The 17,807-nt window shown below is 43.0% G+C and overlaps 1 protein-coding gene across 1 annotated transcript in view; it reads right to left on the minus strand.

The window, feature by feature from the left end:
* LOC126212763 (period circadian protein-like) overlaps positions 1–17,807 on the minus strand; it is a 176,285-nt gene that overhangs the window by 57,291 nt on the left and 101,187 nt on the right. Inside the window, exons 10-14 of the mRNA XM_049940169.1 lie at positions 16,474–16,587; positions 12,545–12,706; positions 12,344–12,462; positions 8,012–8,146; positions 980–1,135 (exon numbers count right to left, since the gene is read on the minus strand). Coding sequence (XP_049796126.1) covers positions 980–1,135; positions 8,012–8,146; positions 12,344–12,462; positions 12,545–12,706; positions 16,474–16,587 — 686 coding nt within the window. The remainder of the gene's footprint in view (positions 1–979; positions 1,136–8,011; positions 8,147–12,343; positions 12,463–12,544; positions 12,707–16,473; positions 16,588–17,807) is intronic.

A 17,807-nucleotide genomic window follows, 5' to 3' on the forward strand; every position in this document is an offset into this window, starting at 1 on the left:
TTAATTATTCAAAATGCATGAAAGGTAATTTTCTCCCCATAAAAGTTTGTAGGCTTACTACCCAATTTTCAAGATATTACACACGTGAAAAAAAGTTTGGTGAGATCCTTGGCATTGTTGTCACTGTGGTTTGTATTCTTGTGCTATTTTCACTGCAACTAAAATAAGAGATGAGGTCACCTATCAATACAAACAGTAATCTCAGTTTTTGTAACACAAAAGTATTTAACTGATCATTATGTCCATCATGCACATTGTTGTTTCACAGAAGCTGGAAAACCGAGGTTTGTGTTGTTGCCTAATGGAGTCAGATCTCGAACCCCGCCACCCCCACCCTCCCCACATTGTACATCGCACGTCACTTCGCAGCAAATTCTGAGTGCTCTGCCCGCTCACCGCAACCCCACTCACGACGAGAGAAGTTACAGCTCGCCGAGTAGTAACCTCACCGCACACGAGGGAAGACGGTTGCTCGGCGTGAGCATTGAAGGTGGTGAAATACAGATGGAGATGAAAGAGATGCAGACAGTGTTGTCAGATTTACCACCTACAACTACTGTACGGAACTCTGTCAACAAATTGGTATTTTATGAAAACAGCTCTCCTGAACAGACTTCATACAAAGGTTTCGAAAGACCGACTCAAAGCCACGGCAACTGACCACTCAGTTCTGACTGACAGAGCGCCACTGCTGTATAGGCCGACTGAGGAGAACTGTCACTTAAGTTATGAAACTACCAATATATTTCAGCCACCTACATATCACTCCTGTAAGAGCAGCGATGGCGAGATCAGACTAATTTCGGCACGCACAGTGGCATTTAAGCAGCATTTTTCCTTCATTCGATACAAAAATGGAAGCAAAGAAATCCTGAAAAGAGGTAGTAGAGGAAGCTCCCTTTGGCAAGCACTTCACATCGGTTTGCACAGGATAGCTGCTCAGACTTAGGTGTAAGCGAGTGAGGTGGTGCCAGCTGACCTGGAAAGCAGCGCCTCAGTGAGCTGTGGCGGTTTGTAGTCTCCCTCGGCCTCTGCGGTGTCGACACTGGCGTTGTTGGCAGACACGCCGGCAGATCCCGACCCACTGCCAGAGTTGGATCCGGAGCCGGTGTCATTCACCGGCGACAAGCAGTTCCTGCAAAAAACAATTTGTAAATTTCTTATTCGATTCTGACTCCGGCCAGCATATCGTAGTTGAAGACTCATTATAAGTCAGATTGTTAATGGTGCCAACATACTGTTTGAACAGTGACAATGTGATATGGTGCAGTAGGCTATAGGGAAACAAGGGTAAATACACTACTGGTCATTAAAATTGCTACACCGAGAAAAAATGCAGATGATAAACGGGTATTCATTAGACAAATATATTATACTAGAACTGACATGTAATTACAGTTTCACGCAATTTGGGTGCATAGATCTTGAGACATCAGTACCCAGAACAACCACCTCTGGCCGTAATAACAGCCTCGATACGCCTGGGCATTGAGTCAAACAGAGCTCGGATGGCGTGTACTGGTACAGCTGCCCGTGCAGCTTCAACACGATACCACAGTTCATCCAGAGTTGTGACGCGTATTGTGACAAGCCAGTTGCTCAGCCACCATTGACCAGACATTTCCAGTTGGTGAGACATCTGGAGAATGTGCTGGCCAGGGCAGCAGTAGAACATTTTCTGTATCCAGAAAGGCTCGTACAGGACCTGCAACATGCGGTCGTGCAGTATCCTGATGAAATGTAGGGTTTTACAGGGGTCGAATGAAGGGTAGAGCCACGGGTCGTAAGACATCTCAAATGTAATGTCCACTGTTCAAAGTGCCGTCAATGCGAACAAGAGGTGACTGAGACGTATAACCAGTATAACCAGTGGCACCCTATACCATCACGCTGGGTGATACGCCAGTATGGCGAAGACGAATACACGCTTCCAATGTGCGTTCACCGGGATGTCACCAAACACGGATGCGACCATCGTGATGCTGTAAGCAGAACCTGGATTCATCCGAAAAAATGACGTTTTGCCATTCGTGCACCCAGGTTCGTCGTCGAGTACACCATCGCAGGCGCTCCTGTCTGTGATGCAGCGTCAAGGGTAACCGCAGCCACGGTCTCCGAGCTGATAGTCCCTGCTACTGCAAATGTCGTTGAACTGTTTGTGCAGATGGTTGTTGTCTTGCAAACGTCCCCATCTGTTGACTCAGGCATTGAGACGTGGCTGCACGATCCGTTAGAGCCATGCGGATAAGATGCTTGTCATCTCGACTGCTAGTCATACGAGGCCGTCGGGGTTCCGTATTACCCTCCTGAACCCACCGATTCCATATTCTGCTAACAGTAATTGGATGTCGACCAACGTCAGCAGCAATGTCGCGATACAATAAACCACAATCGTGATAGGCTACAATCCGACCTTTATCAAAGTCTGAAACGTGATGGTACGCATTTCTCCTCCTTACACGAGGCATCACAACAACGTTTCACCAGGCAATGCCAGTCAACCGCTGTTTGTGTATGAGAAATCGGTTGGAAACTTTCCTCATGTCAGCGCATTGCAAGTGTCGCCACCAGCGCCAACCTTGTGTGAATGCTCTGAAAAGCTAATCATTTGCATATCTCAGCATCTTCTTTCTGTCAGTTAAATTTCGTATCTACAGCACGTCATCTTCATGTTGTAGCAATTTTAATGCCCAGTAGTGTACAATACGTGCAAGAACTAAGTGGGAATAAGGGAGACAAAGAATGAAGTACTTGGATTAAAAAGGGTGGAAGACAGGAATGTAGTCTTCCGCCCATTATGTTCAACCTATACATTGAAGAAGCAATGACAGAAATAAAAAAACGTTCAAGAATGGAACAAAAATTGAAGGTGAAAGGATATCAGCTATAGGATTTGGTGATGAGAATTGCTATCTTCAGTGAAAGTGAAGAAGGATTACAAGACCTGCTGACTGGAATGAACAGTCTAATGAGTAAAGAATATGGATTGAGAGTAAATTGAAAAAAAGAGGGGAATAATGAGAAGTAGCAGAAGTGAGAACAACGAGAAACTTAACATCGGGACTGGTGATCACAAAGTAGTTGAAGTTAAGGAATTTTTTTACCTAGGCAGCAAAATAACCCATGACGGACAGAGCAAGCAGGAGATAACAACCAGACTAGCACTCGCAAAAAGGGCATTCGTGGCCAAGAGAAACATAAGCCTAAATTTGAGAACCAATTTATGAGAATGTACGTTTGGAGCACAGCATTGTGTGGTAGTTAAGCACAGACTTTGGGAAAACCAGAACAGAAGAGAATCGAAGCATCTGAGATGTAGTACAGAAGAATGTTAATAATTAGGTTGACTATTAAGTTAAGGAATGAGGTAGGAGAAGACAGAGATTTGAATACATCTGACAAATAATTGAGGGTGCAGTATGAAAATGCTGCTCGGAGATAAAATGGTTGGCACAGGGGATGATTTCGTGGTGTTCCCATCGAACTAGTCAGGAGACTGAAGACTCCAAAAAACATTTCTTTTGCAATATTGGTCTTTTGCTTGGATTTGTGCCATATTTAATTTCTTCTATTTTGTACTCACACTTTTGTCTCCACTTACATGTGATAATAACTTTAACGTAAAACGTGGGTTATGCTGCATAGTTGAAATCAGTGAGGTGATGCTGGGGCATTGAGAGACAAAAAGTAGTCGATGAGTTTTGTTATTTGAGTGGCAATATAACTCGCAATACCTGAAATACAGAGGATATAAAATGAAGACGTGTAGTAAAAAGAAAATGGTGTGGGTCCAGGTGCTCGGCTGAATCGTCATTTCCATTTTGTGCACAATATTTCAATGGCTGACCAAGCCATTTTCTACAGGTTCTGAGAGCTTTGCTGTTATTGTTCTCACTGTTCGTCGGTCGGTCGATTCGGAGGGAGGGTACCATAAAGCGAGGTCACCAGTCTCGTCGGATTAGGGAAGGACGGGGAAGGAAGTCAGCCGTGCCCTTTGCCTGAAGCAATTTAGGGAAAACCTAAATGAGGATGGTCCGACATGGGTTTGAACTGTTGTCCCCCCGATTGCGAGTCTAGTGTAGTAACCACTGTGCCACCTTGCTTGGTGTGTTCCCACTGTCTGCACTCCAATTAGATTCTGAGTACACACAACAGCAAAACGCACGGCACATGAAGAAAACAGCTTGATCAGTTATCAAAATATTGTGTACAGTATGGAAAGAAACCGGCAAAACACCCATAAGCACACCATTAATCAATCGTGCTGAGAAAACGTGAGAGATCTCTGCAAGAAAAACATATATAGAAGATAGAATTTTTTTTCCCATTCAATAGAAGTTTCTGTGTTAGGAAAACTCTGAGGGCATTTGTTTAGGTTGCAGCATTGTATACAGGGTGTTACAAAAAGGTACGGCCGAACTTTCAGAGACATTCCTCACACACAAAGAAAGAAAATATGTAATGTGGACATGTGTCCGGAAACGCTTACTTTCCATGTTAGAGCTCATTTTATTACTTCTCTTCAAATCAAATTACTCATGGAATGGAAACACACAGCAACAGAACGTACCAGCATGACTTCAAACACTTTGTTACAGGAAATGTTCAAATGTCCTCCGTTAGCGAGGATACATGCATCCACCCTCCGTCGCACGGAATCCCTGATGCGCTGATGCAGCCCTGGAGAATGGCGTATTGTATCACAGCCGTCTACAATACGAGCACGAAGAGTCTCTACATTTTTAGTACCGGGGTTGCGTAGACAAGAGCTTTCAAATGCCTCCATAAATGAAAGTCAAGAGGGTTGAGGTCAGGAGAGTGTGGAGGCCATGGAATTGGTCCGCCTCTACCAATCCATCTGTCACCGAATCTGTTGTTGAGAAGTGTACAAACACTTCCACTGAAATGTGGAGGAGCTCCATCGTGCATGAACCACATGTTGTGTCGTACTTGTAAAGACACATGTTCTAGCAGCACAGGTAGAGTATCCCGTATGAAATTGTGATAACGTGCTCCATTGAGTGTAGGTGGAAGAACATGGGGCCCAATCGACACATCACCAACAATGCCTACCCGAACGTTCACAGAAAATCTGTGTTGATGACGTGATTGCACAATTGCGTGCGGATTCTCGTCAGCCCACACATGTCGATTGTGAAAATTTACAATTTGATCACGTCGGAATGAAGCCTCATCCGTAAAGAGAACATTTGCACTGAAATGACGATTGACACATTGTCGGATGAACCATTCGCAGAAGTGTACCCGTGGAGGCCAATCAGCTTCTGATAGTGCCTGCACACGCTGTACACGGTACGGAAACAACTGGTTCTCCCGTAGCACTCTCCATACAGTGACGTGGTCAACGTTACCTTCTACAGCAGCAACGTCTGTGACGCTGACGTTAGGGTTATCGTCAACTGCACGAAGAATTGCCTCGTCCGTTTCAGGTGTCCTCGTCGTTCTAGGTCTTCCCCAGTCGCGAGTCACACGCTGGAATGTTCCGTGCTCCCTAAGACGCCGATCAATTGCTTCGAACGTCTTCCTGTCGGGACAGCTTCGTTCTGGAAATCTGTCTCGATACAAACGTACCGCGCCACGGCTATTGCCCCGTGCTAATCCGTACATCAAATGGGCATCTGCCAACTCCGCATTTGTAAACATTGCACTGACTGCAAAACCACGTTCGTGATGAACACTAACCTGTTGATGCTACGTACTGATGTGCTCGATGCTAATACTGTAGAGCAATGAGTCGCAAGTCAACACAAGCACCGAAGTCAACATTACCTTCCTTCAATTGGGCCAACTGGCGGTGAATCGAGGAAGTACAGTACATACTGACGAAACTAAAATGAGCTCTAACATGGAAATTAAGCGTTTCCGGACACATGTCCACATAACATCTTTTCTTTATTTGTGGGTGAGGAATGTTTCCTGAAAGTTTGGCCGTACCTTTTTGTAATACCCTGTAGAAGTGAAATGTGGAAAATGAACAATTTAGACATGAATACAATACAAGCTACTCACATATGATCCTACAGAAGACTGAACTGGTAGATCAAATAACTAACGAAGAAATAGTGAAACAAACTGGGGAAGAAATTTGTGGCACTACTTGACTAAAAAGAATGGATCAGTTGATAGGAGGCATATTGAGACATCAAGGAATCATCAGTTTCGTAATGGAGAGACGTGTGAAGGGTATTCACCTGAATACAGTGAGCAGCTTCAAGTGGATGTATGCTGCAGTAGTTATGCACTGTTGAACAGGCTTGCCCAGGATAGACTTGTGTGAAGGGCTACACTGAACCAGTCTCAGAAGTGATGACAACAACAACTTAATTCAGCTGCATTCCATTAACCTTGCTGTATTTTTATTGTTATTCATTTTACAACCTGTTTTCAAGACAGTGTCCATCGTTTTAACGTGATCTCAAAACTTCTTTGCCTCCACTGACAAGACTAGGAGTTTTTATTTATTGTCTCTCAACTTCTCTTTGTTATTCCTCCTTGGTTTCCTTTCCTATATCCTGAACACAGACAGTGAATAACATGAGGGATAGTTTACAAGTCTGTCTCACTGTCTCATGAACTGCTACCTGCCTTTCATGTCAACAGACTCAAGGACCTTATGTCTGGTTTCCTTAGAAGTTGTACACAACATTTTGCTCCCTACAGGGTAAATGTACCTAACTCCATGACATACTTTATTTCATAATAACAGACACTCTTAGTGTGTAAGTAAGGCAGGCCTTCTACACACACTTTAAACTATCCTCAACAAATGGCAGGAATGTCTTCACACAGGAAAGACATTCTAGTCGGGAATGAACACTCTGTGCGGAACAGGTAGTTCATTTTTGTTGTGCGAAGGGAAGCACATTGTTTGCTGCACTGATCCAGCAATATGGGTTCATTACGGTAAGTTGTTCAAGTAACAAGTCAGACACTTATGGAACATACTCATAATTTTAGTCATCATAGTTGGATTTAAATGGCTTATTTACTGAATCGTTCACTTAGGAAAACGACAACAGCTCTAAGTTTTGTGTCCATTCCAGAAATGATGGCTCCATCTCTACGCAAATGTGCAAAGAAGGACAAGCAAAAATGGATTATAAGAGCAAGAGAAGAGAATCTTATTCAACTAATGACCTTTGTGGACCACTTCAGAAGGTTTCGGAAGAAAAGTGGTCAACATAGAAAAGCTGCTAAACATTCCTCCATTCCATGGAGTACTTTACAAGACTATGTAGACCACAGTGATGTTGACAAATATAATGTGGCCATTTGTAAAATAGGTAGGCTGTTTGCCCTTAGTTAAATTAGTTAATTTCATAATACAAATGCAAGAAATCGTGTTTGGCCTGAACATCAATTGAATACGCCACTAACCAATGTAGCACAGTGAAATTAATGTCCACGGGAAAACATAAATAAAGAACAAAAGAAATGACGACATCTGTACCACTTGTAATGAGACCTACAGCTATGGAAACAACAAAAGTGCTTTGTCTGCAATGGTTCCATGAAAGTTGGCAGTCCATCAGTTCACCCAATGCTGTGGCATTTTTGTGTAATATTTGTGCAAATCTTAGTGAAAGCGACACTGATGCTGAAAATGAATTAAAAGCACATTCAGTCAACTTTAACAATTCAAAAGAAAATTGTCATGGAATTAAGCACACTAATCGCAAAGTTAAGTATGTGGTGTCACAGAATTAAGTATGCAATAATGAAATTAGGTAGCACACCCACTTTATTTACTACATTTTATAACTTCTACCGTTTTCCCTTTCTTAAATGTTTTTTATAATGGGTTATCAGAGAGATGTATTGGTCTCTCACATGTAAAATACACAATTTCTAGAGTGAATATCTGTTTTGCTTTTTCATGTTTTTAATGTTTGACTAAAGTGGTCCAATGAGGCCTCAAAAGTACTATTTTTGTTACTACCATCATAAAACATCACACTGTGCCCAGATGAGCAAGCTCGCAAGGCGTTACCTGGTGGCACGGCTGTCGTTGGTAGCGGCGGCAGCCTTGGTGTCTTCGTCAGTGCTGCGGCTGGTCGGCTCCAATGCCATCAGCCGCTCACCGGAATCGTCTGACGGGATCGTCTTCGGTTTGCTCTCGAAGAACCTGTGGGTGTACAATACTGTCACAATCGCTACTCCGAAGAGAAGGCACCAGATAGGGGACATCGAAGATAGCCAAAAAACTTTTCTAACTCTCAGACCTTACGGAACACGCCTCTTCGATTTTCTTTACACTTACAGCATTTAAATGTCAGTGTCTGGACATCAGTTACCTTACGCACCCAAACTGTAATAGTTTTGTCTCGTGTCACAACATTCTATGCAGATTTCGGACTTCCTCAATCAAATTTTTTGAGCATTTCCATACACGAGCTTGTTCTTGAGCATCAGTGAAATTGTGCAAAATCCACTGAGAACCGATTTTTTCATACTAAATGTACATGTAAAATCAAGCAATCTGCAGGATTTTTGGTCAAACTTCACAAATTTTTGTGGTGGTAGAACCTCACACTAAAATTTTGGAAATAATTTGTAAACAGACTCATCTGAAAATATTCAATAACCGAAAGCACCTCAGAATAACACGTGGCACTGTTGTCGAGTTATGGGTTTATAAAAACAACAAAAAATTCAACTGTCAAAAGCCATGACACAGAATTTTGATTTCAACAACTGACGAATTCTTCTGTTTATGCATCAGTTTTACGCATGTAAGGGAGACCTGCAGACCTCACAATACTCTGCAGTTATTAACTATGACAATGACTGCTGCACTGCACTTTCATATACCTCGTGTCATGCTACACAGTACACTCAGCAATTGGGTACTGGGTGTCCATAAGACGGACAGTTTTTCAGTGTCCACTCATGCACCCAGACAGTTTAGGGATGATCTTGCGTATAGAAAATTCTGTGCAGTCAACCCAAGTTACTCAATAAACAATGTGAGTGGCTGGGGTACCCCTAATGGTTTGGGCACATTAAACGGCTCGAAAAGTACATTACGGAGGTTAGGAGGGTTATGGAAAGTGGCAGAATATTGGGGAGAGGGGACCTGGTTTCAGGCACCAACTTAAAAACTGTCTGTTATATATGCATATTTGCCAACTTCCATAGATTCAGTGTATCACGTGTCACTTATTCGTGAGAAACTTTTGCCATTATCTCTGAACTCACTGATGACCTTTTCCTGTGGCATCTATAGCGTCAGTTTCTCTGCTGAAGTTCTTTGGGGCATGTCGACGAGGGGTGAGGGCACGTAGATGATAAGCACGTATGTGCAAGTTTCGAAAGAAAACAAAGTCTGTGCATGCTTCCTATTCATTGCAACCCTATGGTAGAGAAAAGCTTTACTTTCTTACAGTGTGAAATGGTGTGCTATTGAAAGGAGCTGCGTATACAATGTGAGTCAAAAAGGACTTTCCAATTTTGGAATGATATAGAAATTTATAGAGATAACTTACAGAATCAGTATATGTATCATTTTGTAGCAAACAACCTGAAATTGTTCAGCAAATATCTGACTGGTAATCAATTTCTTTGCACGCTCGTTGCAGCAAATTGAACATAACTCGTGCAACGGCAGTGTAGATTCAATTTTTCAAGTCGACTTAATTGTTCGGTATGGGAGGAACATACATATGGTCTTTAATGAAACCCTGGACAAAGAAATCCAGATGTGTCACCCTAACTTGTTCGACATAATCATCAATGTGCAGCTGACCTGGTGATTTATAATGTCGCAGTGAACAACCTGTCTCGACAAAGTTCTTGTAGGCCTGCTCGAAGGTTCTTCTGGTGTGAAATTTACAATGAACTGTTGTTGCAGAGTTTGTTTCATGAAACAGAAATACACAGTGAGCACACTCCACACCAGTGAAAGTATTTACTAAGACGGTATCTGTTCTTTCGGACATGTCCGAAAGAACAGATACCATCGGTGACCAAGCAGCTCATTAGAATGAAATTACAATGAAATGAACACCCTTAGCTGCTTACAGGCGTTGACATGCGTCAACGGGGATAGATGAAAATGTGTGCCCCGACCGGGACTCGAACCCGGGATCTCCTGCTTACGTGGCAGACACTCTATCTGTCTGAGCCACCGAGGGCACAAGAATGGCGCGACTGCAGGGATTTATCTCTGGCACGCCTCCCGCGAAACCCACATTCTCAACGTATTGTGCCACACTACATTCGTAGTGCCCCCGCCCATTATACTCATTACTGGCGGCGCATTGCCGATTCCCGTAAGAGTTCGGGCACTGTTTGTGCATTCCGACAGAAGAAGAAGATGGTCAAGTGGCCGGTGAGCCTTAACTATGTATATACTATGATGGTATCTGCTCTTTCGGAGATGTCCGATATAATGGGCGGGGGCACTACGAATGTAGTGCGCGACAATACGTTGAGAATGTGGGTTTCGCGGGAGGCATGCCAGAGATAAATCCCTGCAGTCGCGCTATCCTCTGTGTCCTCGGTGGCTCAGATCGATAGAGTGTCTGCCATGTAAGCAGGACATCCCGGGTTCGAGTCCCGGTCGGGGCACACATTTTCATCTGTCCCCGTTGACGTATGTCAACGCCTGTAAGCAGCTAAGGGTGCTCATTTCATTGTAATTCCAGTGAAAGTAGTCAATTTAGTTGTGTATTACGCTGGCACTCCTGATGGCGGAATGGGGTACTGATGCAGTATGTAAATCAAACTTGGGGTTGTCTGCTACAAAATTACATCTACCAATTCTGTAAATTGTCTCAATAATATTCTATATCATTTCAAAGTTGTGAAGTCCTTTTTGATTCACTCTGTATACATAATGAGAGAGGCAGAGAGAGACAGAGACATATACAAAAGCAGAAATGGTTTGTATGTGTGAAGTACTTCACTGAAATATAAATCTCCTCTCATACATCTATTCTGGATTGGAAGATAACATTTTTCCGTTACTAAGTGTGTGCAAACTATGCTGTCTTACCAAGATTTATCTGGATCAGACATTAAATGCTACAGGAGAGTGGTTTTTGCAATTGCGATTTCATGGGGCAGATTCTCTGCAGTTTATGAATTGCATTTAATTCACAAATTTGTTTAGCAAGTCACTATTTCATTCACGGTAAGTTTTGCATCTTCCACGCTCCTAGAACATATATTAAACAACTGGTCTTTAAGTGATTGTGCTGAGAGCAGAATGTGTTTCGAGTAACCTTAATAACTTTGGCGTGTGTAAAACTTTTGTATTCTCAAGGTACAAAAATAATTGTACAGTCAATGCAAATCTGACACTTTATTTCAGATTAACACCTTTCACAATTTAATTAACTGATGTACAATTTTGTAAGATAGCAGAACTGATCAGCCCGAGGCCTATCAGATTGCTTTATGTGGGAATAATTAAACTGAATATTCTTGTGCCTAAATCAAACAAATTTTCATCAAAACCACTTCTGTAAGTAGTAGATGTTCATAAACAAACCACTCTTTTATTTAATTAATTATTTTCAGGTCATAGAAGGTAACTTGCATGAACATCTTTGAGGGCAGGTGCTTGTCATTCTGTTACCTTTTTTTTTTTAATTTTTATTTGTGATACTGTGGTGTTACAAGGCCACAATGCAGTATAATAACTTTATGGAAGAATACACAAGAATGGGTTTATATCTTGCTAATCAGAAAAAAACTAAATTATATTAGGGTGATTCAAACTGAACTAAAAAAGGGGGCAAGTTAAGCAATAGCCAATACTAAAAATATTTCGCTACTCATGTGTGGGTGCCTGAAGAACTGTAACTGAGAATAGTCAAGATTGCATTACATCACTTTAATTGGACCTTATTTGTTTTAAAGGAAGGGCAGCCTTTTTATGGGACTTAATGATCACTAAGTAACGCAGCACACGTAACTGACATTCATATACAGACACCGTACAGACTTGTGAAAATATTGTCTCTGACCTACTCTCTCTTGTGCCTCATCCTTCATGTCAATCTTCCCTTGTCCTCACTTCAGTTGGGACCCTGCCATCCTGGGGTCGGAGTGACTTGCGCTTTCCTTTTATCCTTTTCCAAAATACCCCTATCTCCTCCCTTAGGAAGGGTCTTTTAGATCCGGAAGCTAGACATTATGTCAATTTTACTTTTTTATGGCTATCATCAGTTCTGCAAGTATCACCTCCTGAAGGTAAATTCCTGGTCCAATTTAGTTGCAAGAGCTTTTGCGATACTGTCAACAACACATCGAAGCTGTATTTCTACATGCAGAACAGAGCCCGGAAGCAGAGAAACGACCCAGCCACACTACGCACCTCTGGATGTTGTCGTCGTAGTTGAGCTGGTTGTAGCTGGGCGGCGTCTCTGACGACGACTTGCTGTCATAGTAGTCGCGGTGTGGCGATATCTCGCCCAACGTCACAGAGCTGCGTTCCTGTGGGCAGAAGCTCGTCAGTGGCGGCGTACGCACCTGCCTGCAGGTCGAGAGTTTGCTACGGATGAGTGGCGGCACTTACAGAGAAGCTGGCTCTCATCCGGTTGGCAGCGGCGGCGGCCGGATCGACACGCAACTCGGGCTTGCCAATCTCGCCAATGAGCGACTCCATGAAGCTGGCGAGGTCCTTGCAGCGCTTGGAGACGTCGCGCCTGTCCGTGCCGGGCTCGCCGCGGCACACCTCCTGCACGGAAGACACAGATGTATCAGCCTCAATACGGAACAGCTGTGAGGGAAATGGGACAAACGCAGAGACGAGAAGATGGGAAACAGTGTACTAAGGATTAAATACTGAATTAAGATTGGAGACGGGATATGCCAGACAGAAGTGGACTGACAATTACAGCTTATATCCGTGCAGTGTCTTGTGAACTGTATCTCCCTCTTGTCATGTCACAGTGATGTGTTCGACATTACATATGGTGGAGGATCCGATGTCAATTTTCAGAGCTATAGTTCATCTCTTGTGGATTTTTGGCATTCTTGTACAGTTTTGAGTAAATCATTGCTAACTGAAGGATTTAGCTTCAGTTTTATGGTTAGATTTTGTGGTTGGTGAAATTAATTATGTTTCACAGAAACACTCAAGTGTGGGGCACTCACTGTTTATGTAACATAAGCTCTAAAATATTACATAAACTGTGACTTTTTGTATAGAAACTAAAATGACTATGAATTTAAATCAATGTGAAGTCACTGTTTTCATGTGAGGGTTGAAAGCCAAATAATAATGAAAAATTAATGACATTTTATGAAAAGAAAACCTATGAACCAAATCTGAATTATAATCAATATTACCGGAAATTTTGAGAAAGTGCCCCCTCACCCCTCTTCCAATGAAAAAGAAACTGTCAAGACTTGCACACGATGATTACGAACGTAAAATTATTAACAAATTACTTGTAAATTAACTAAACAGAAATCTCATTTTTCAAACAGATTGCTACGGAACTGGGGTACACTATGTAGCCTTTTGTGACTTTGGACTGATCTGAAGAGAATAAGTTTCTCCTTGCACGTTAAAGTACAAATTGTACGAAACAGTGTTTTGTTACTTTTGTTGAAGAGACCCTCAACCTACTCATCTTGATACCCAGGCCAAGTATTTAACCTATAGCATCGCCACTTGTTTCACTGGCATTGTGGGGATGTATAAGGGGCAGTCACTTAAAAACGAGAGTGATGGGAAAAAATAAGTAAACTGTTTAACATTTGTAAAGTAATTACCCAGGTGTACACCTCTTCATCCAAAGCAAATCGACGGCCACAAACGTCTTTCTTCAGGGCTCCAGAAATATGGGAATTGCACGGGGAGATATAAGGACCGTATCGAGGGTGTGCGAGAGCTTCCCAGTGAAACATCTGCAGCATACTCTAAACAACTTTGGCAACCTGTGGGCCTACCCACATACAGTCTCGATCTCTCCCCATTTGGTTTCTACACTTTTGGAGCCCTGAAGAAAGACACTTGTGGCCACTGATTTCCTTCGGATGAAGAGGTGCATGCCTGGTACAACTATGGTTCTGTAGATGATTGCAAACATTTTTCCACGAGAGCAATGAATGCCTCGTCTTAAACACTGTGATAAATGTATTAACACGAGCTAATTGATGACAAGCGAGCAGAGATGCACATATGGCCACCTGCTGATTTTTGTGCTTTTGGTTTAGAGCACGTCGTACCCATACATCGAAATCTGAACCTTACCAACTGCATGCAAATGTCTCGTGATGGAAAGATGACAGTCCATCACGTCTGTCAGATCTTGAGTACACCAATATGGATCACTGTGGAGTAATGTGTTTAAATGATCTTCACCAAACCCTAAAGCCTTCTTGAATGTGGAGAGTCACTCACATCAAAATGATCCTCCTCAAAAAGAGAAAACAGTTTTTTTTTTTTTTTATGCTCTGACCACTGACATTACCCCCATACATGGCACAAATATTTATGGCTGCCTCCGCTGCTGTCACCCCTCTACTGAACCCGGACAGAAGAATATGTCAGAAATGTTCCAATTTGACCACTTGGCACCACATTTTCTAACCATCCATAGCTCCAGTCACTATCTCCAAATGACAAAATGTAAACTCAAATACCAACAGTGAACAATAAACAAATAAAAAATGACAATCGGTAAATAAACCCATGTTGTTGTTGTTGTTGTTGTTGTTGTGGTCTTCAGTCCTGAGACTGGTTTGATGCGGGTCTCCATGCTACTCTATGCTGTGCACGCACCTTCATCTCCCAGTACCTACTGCAACCTACATCCTTCTGAATCTGCTTAGTGTATTCATCTCTTGGTCTCCCTCTATGATTTTTACCCTCCACGCTACCCTCCAATACTAAACTGGTGATCCCTCGATGCCTCAGAACATGTCCTACCAACTGATCCCTTCTTCTTGTAAAGTTGTGCCACAAACTCCTCTTCTCCCCAGTTCTGTTCAATACTTCCTCATTAGTTACGTGATATATCCATCTAACCTTCAGCATCCTTCTGTAGCTCCACATTTCGAAAGCTTCTATTCTCTTCTTGTCCAAACTATTTATCGTCCATATTTCACTTCCATACATGGCTACACTCCATACAAATACTTTCAGAAACGACTTTCTGACACTTAAATCTATACTCGATGTTAACAAATTTCTCTTCTTCAGAAACGCTTTCCTTTCCATTGCCAGTCTACATTTTATATCCTCTCTACTTCGATCATCATCAGTTATTTTGCTCCCCAAATAGCAAAACTCCTTTACCACTTTAAGTGTCTCATTTCCTAATCTAATTCCCTCAGCATCGCCCGATTTAATTTGACTACATTCCATTATTCTCATTTTGATTTTGTTCATGTTCACCTTATACCCTCCTTTCAAGACACTGTCCATTCCGTTCAACTGCTCTTCCAAGTCCTTTGCTGTCTCTGACAGAATTAGAATGTCATCGGCGAACCTCAAAGTTTTATTTCTTCTCCATGGACTTTAATACCTACTCCGAATTTTTCTTTTGTTTCCTTCACTGCTTACTCAATACACAGATTGAATAACATCGAGGATAGGCTACAACCCTGTCTCACTACCTTCCGAACCACTGCTTCCCTTTCATGTCCCTCGGCTCTTATAACTGCCATCTTGTTTCTGTACAAATTGTAAATAGCCTTTCGCTCCCTGTATTTTACCCCTACCACCTTCAGAATTTGAAAGAGAGTATTCCAGTCAACACTGTCAAAAGCTTTCTCTAAGTCTACAAATGCTAGAAATGTAGGTTTGCCTTTCCTTAATTTTTCTTCTGAGATAAGTCGTAGGGTCAGTATTGCCTCACGTGTTCCAACATTTCTACGGAATCCAAACTGATCTTCTCCGAGGTCAGCTTCTACCAGTTTTTTCCATTCCTCTGTGAAGAATTCGCTTTAGTATTTTGCAGCTGTGACTTATTAAACTGATAGTTCGGTAATTTTCATATCTGTCAACACTTGCTTTCTTTGGGATTGGAATTATTATATTCTTCCGTCTCATACATCTTGCTCACCAGATGGTAGAGTTTTGTCAGGACTGGCTCTCCCAAGGCTGTCAGTAGTTCTAATAAACCCATATCACCCATATCACCCAGAATATCAGCACCCAATACAAAAATGCTACGAACTTATGCACCAGCCTAATAAAAATCACGTACCTGCGATAATTAATTTTGAAGTACTTCTTACTTTTTTTTAATATTGTAATGAAGTAGCAATGGTACGTGCAGCACCAACAATTTGTACCTGACAATGGCGCAATGCACAAAACGCAGTGGCAGAATAAAAGAGTCGTCTATAGCCGTGGATGAAATACGACACCCTCTCAGTGATTCTCCAACCACCTTCACACAAGACATGACGACAACAGAATGCCGCGGTGCCTGGAAGCCAGAGACGGGACGGAGTCCGGTCCCGGCTGCACACTACGCCTCGCCTCACCTCCTGCAGCACCTGCAGGATCTCCTTCTGGACGGCCTTGCTCTCCTGCAGCAGCTCCTCACCAAACATCTCCTCGTCTTGAGCCTCCGCAAACACGTCTGGCCAGCTCGGACCCTGCAAGCACACGCCTCTCAGTCACACACACAGTTCGCTAATTATATGTTCATTAGAACACAGTTGCAACCTCTCACTACGCTATGGAATGACTCCTTTTTATACACTACTCACCATTAAAATTGCTACACCACGAAGGTGACGTGCTACACACGCGAAATTTAACCGACAGGAACAAGATGCTGTGATATGCAAATGATTAGCTTTTCAGAGCATTCACACAAGGTTGGCGCCGGTGGCGACACCTACAACGTGCTGACATGAGGAAAGTTTCCAACCGATTTCTCATATACAAACAGCAGTTGACCGGCATTGCCTGGTGAAACGTTGTTGTGATGCCTCGTGTAAGGAGGAGAAACGCGTACCATCACGTTTCTGACTCTGATAAAGGTTGGATTGTAGCCTATCATGATTGCGGTTTATTGTATCATGACATTGCTGCTCGCGTTGGTCCAGATCCAGTGACTGTTAGCAGAATATGGAATCGGTGGGTTCAGTAGGGTAATACGGAATGCCGTGCTGGATCCCAACGGCCTCGTATCACTAGCAGTCGAGATGACAGGCATCTCATCCGCACGGCTGTAACAGATCGTGCAGCCATGTCTCGATCCATGAGACAATGGACGGGGACGTTTGCAAGACAACAACCATCTGCACAAACAGTTCGACAATGTTTCCAGCAGCACGGACTATCAGCTCGGAGACCGTGGGTGCGGTTACCCTTGACGCTGCATCGCAGACAGGAGCGCCTGCGATGGTGTACTTGATGACAAACCTGGGTGCACGAATGGCAAAACGTCATTTTTTCGGATGAATCGAGGTTCTGTTTACGGCATCACGATGGTCGCATCCATGTCTGGCGAGATCGCGGTGAACGCACATTGGAAGGATTTATTCGTCATCGCCATACTGGCGTATCACCCGGCGTGATGGTATGGGGTGCCACTGGTTACACGTCTCGGTCACCTCTTGTTCGCATTGACGGCACTTTGAACAGTGGACGTTACATTTGAGATGTCTTACGACCCGTGGCTCTACCCTTCATTCGATCCCTCCAAAACCCTACATTTCAGCAGGATAATGCACGACCGCATGTTGCAGGTACTGTAGGGGCCTTTCTGGATACAGAAAATGTTCGACTGCTGCCCTGGCCAACATATTCTCCAGATCTCTCACCAATTGAAAATGTCTGGTCAATGGTGGCTGGGCAACTGTCTCGT

The sequence above is a fragment of the Schistocerca nitens genome, chromosome 11 (assembly GCF_023898315.1).
Source record: "Schistocerca nitens isolate TAMUIC-IGC-003100 chromosome 11, iqSchNite1.1, whole genome shotgun sequence".
Taxonomy (NCBI): domain Eukaryota; kingdom Metazoa; phylum Arthropoda; class Insecta; order Orthoptera; family Acrididae; genus Schistocerca; species Schistocerca nitens.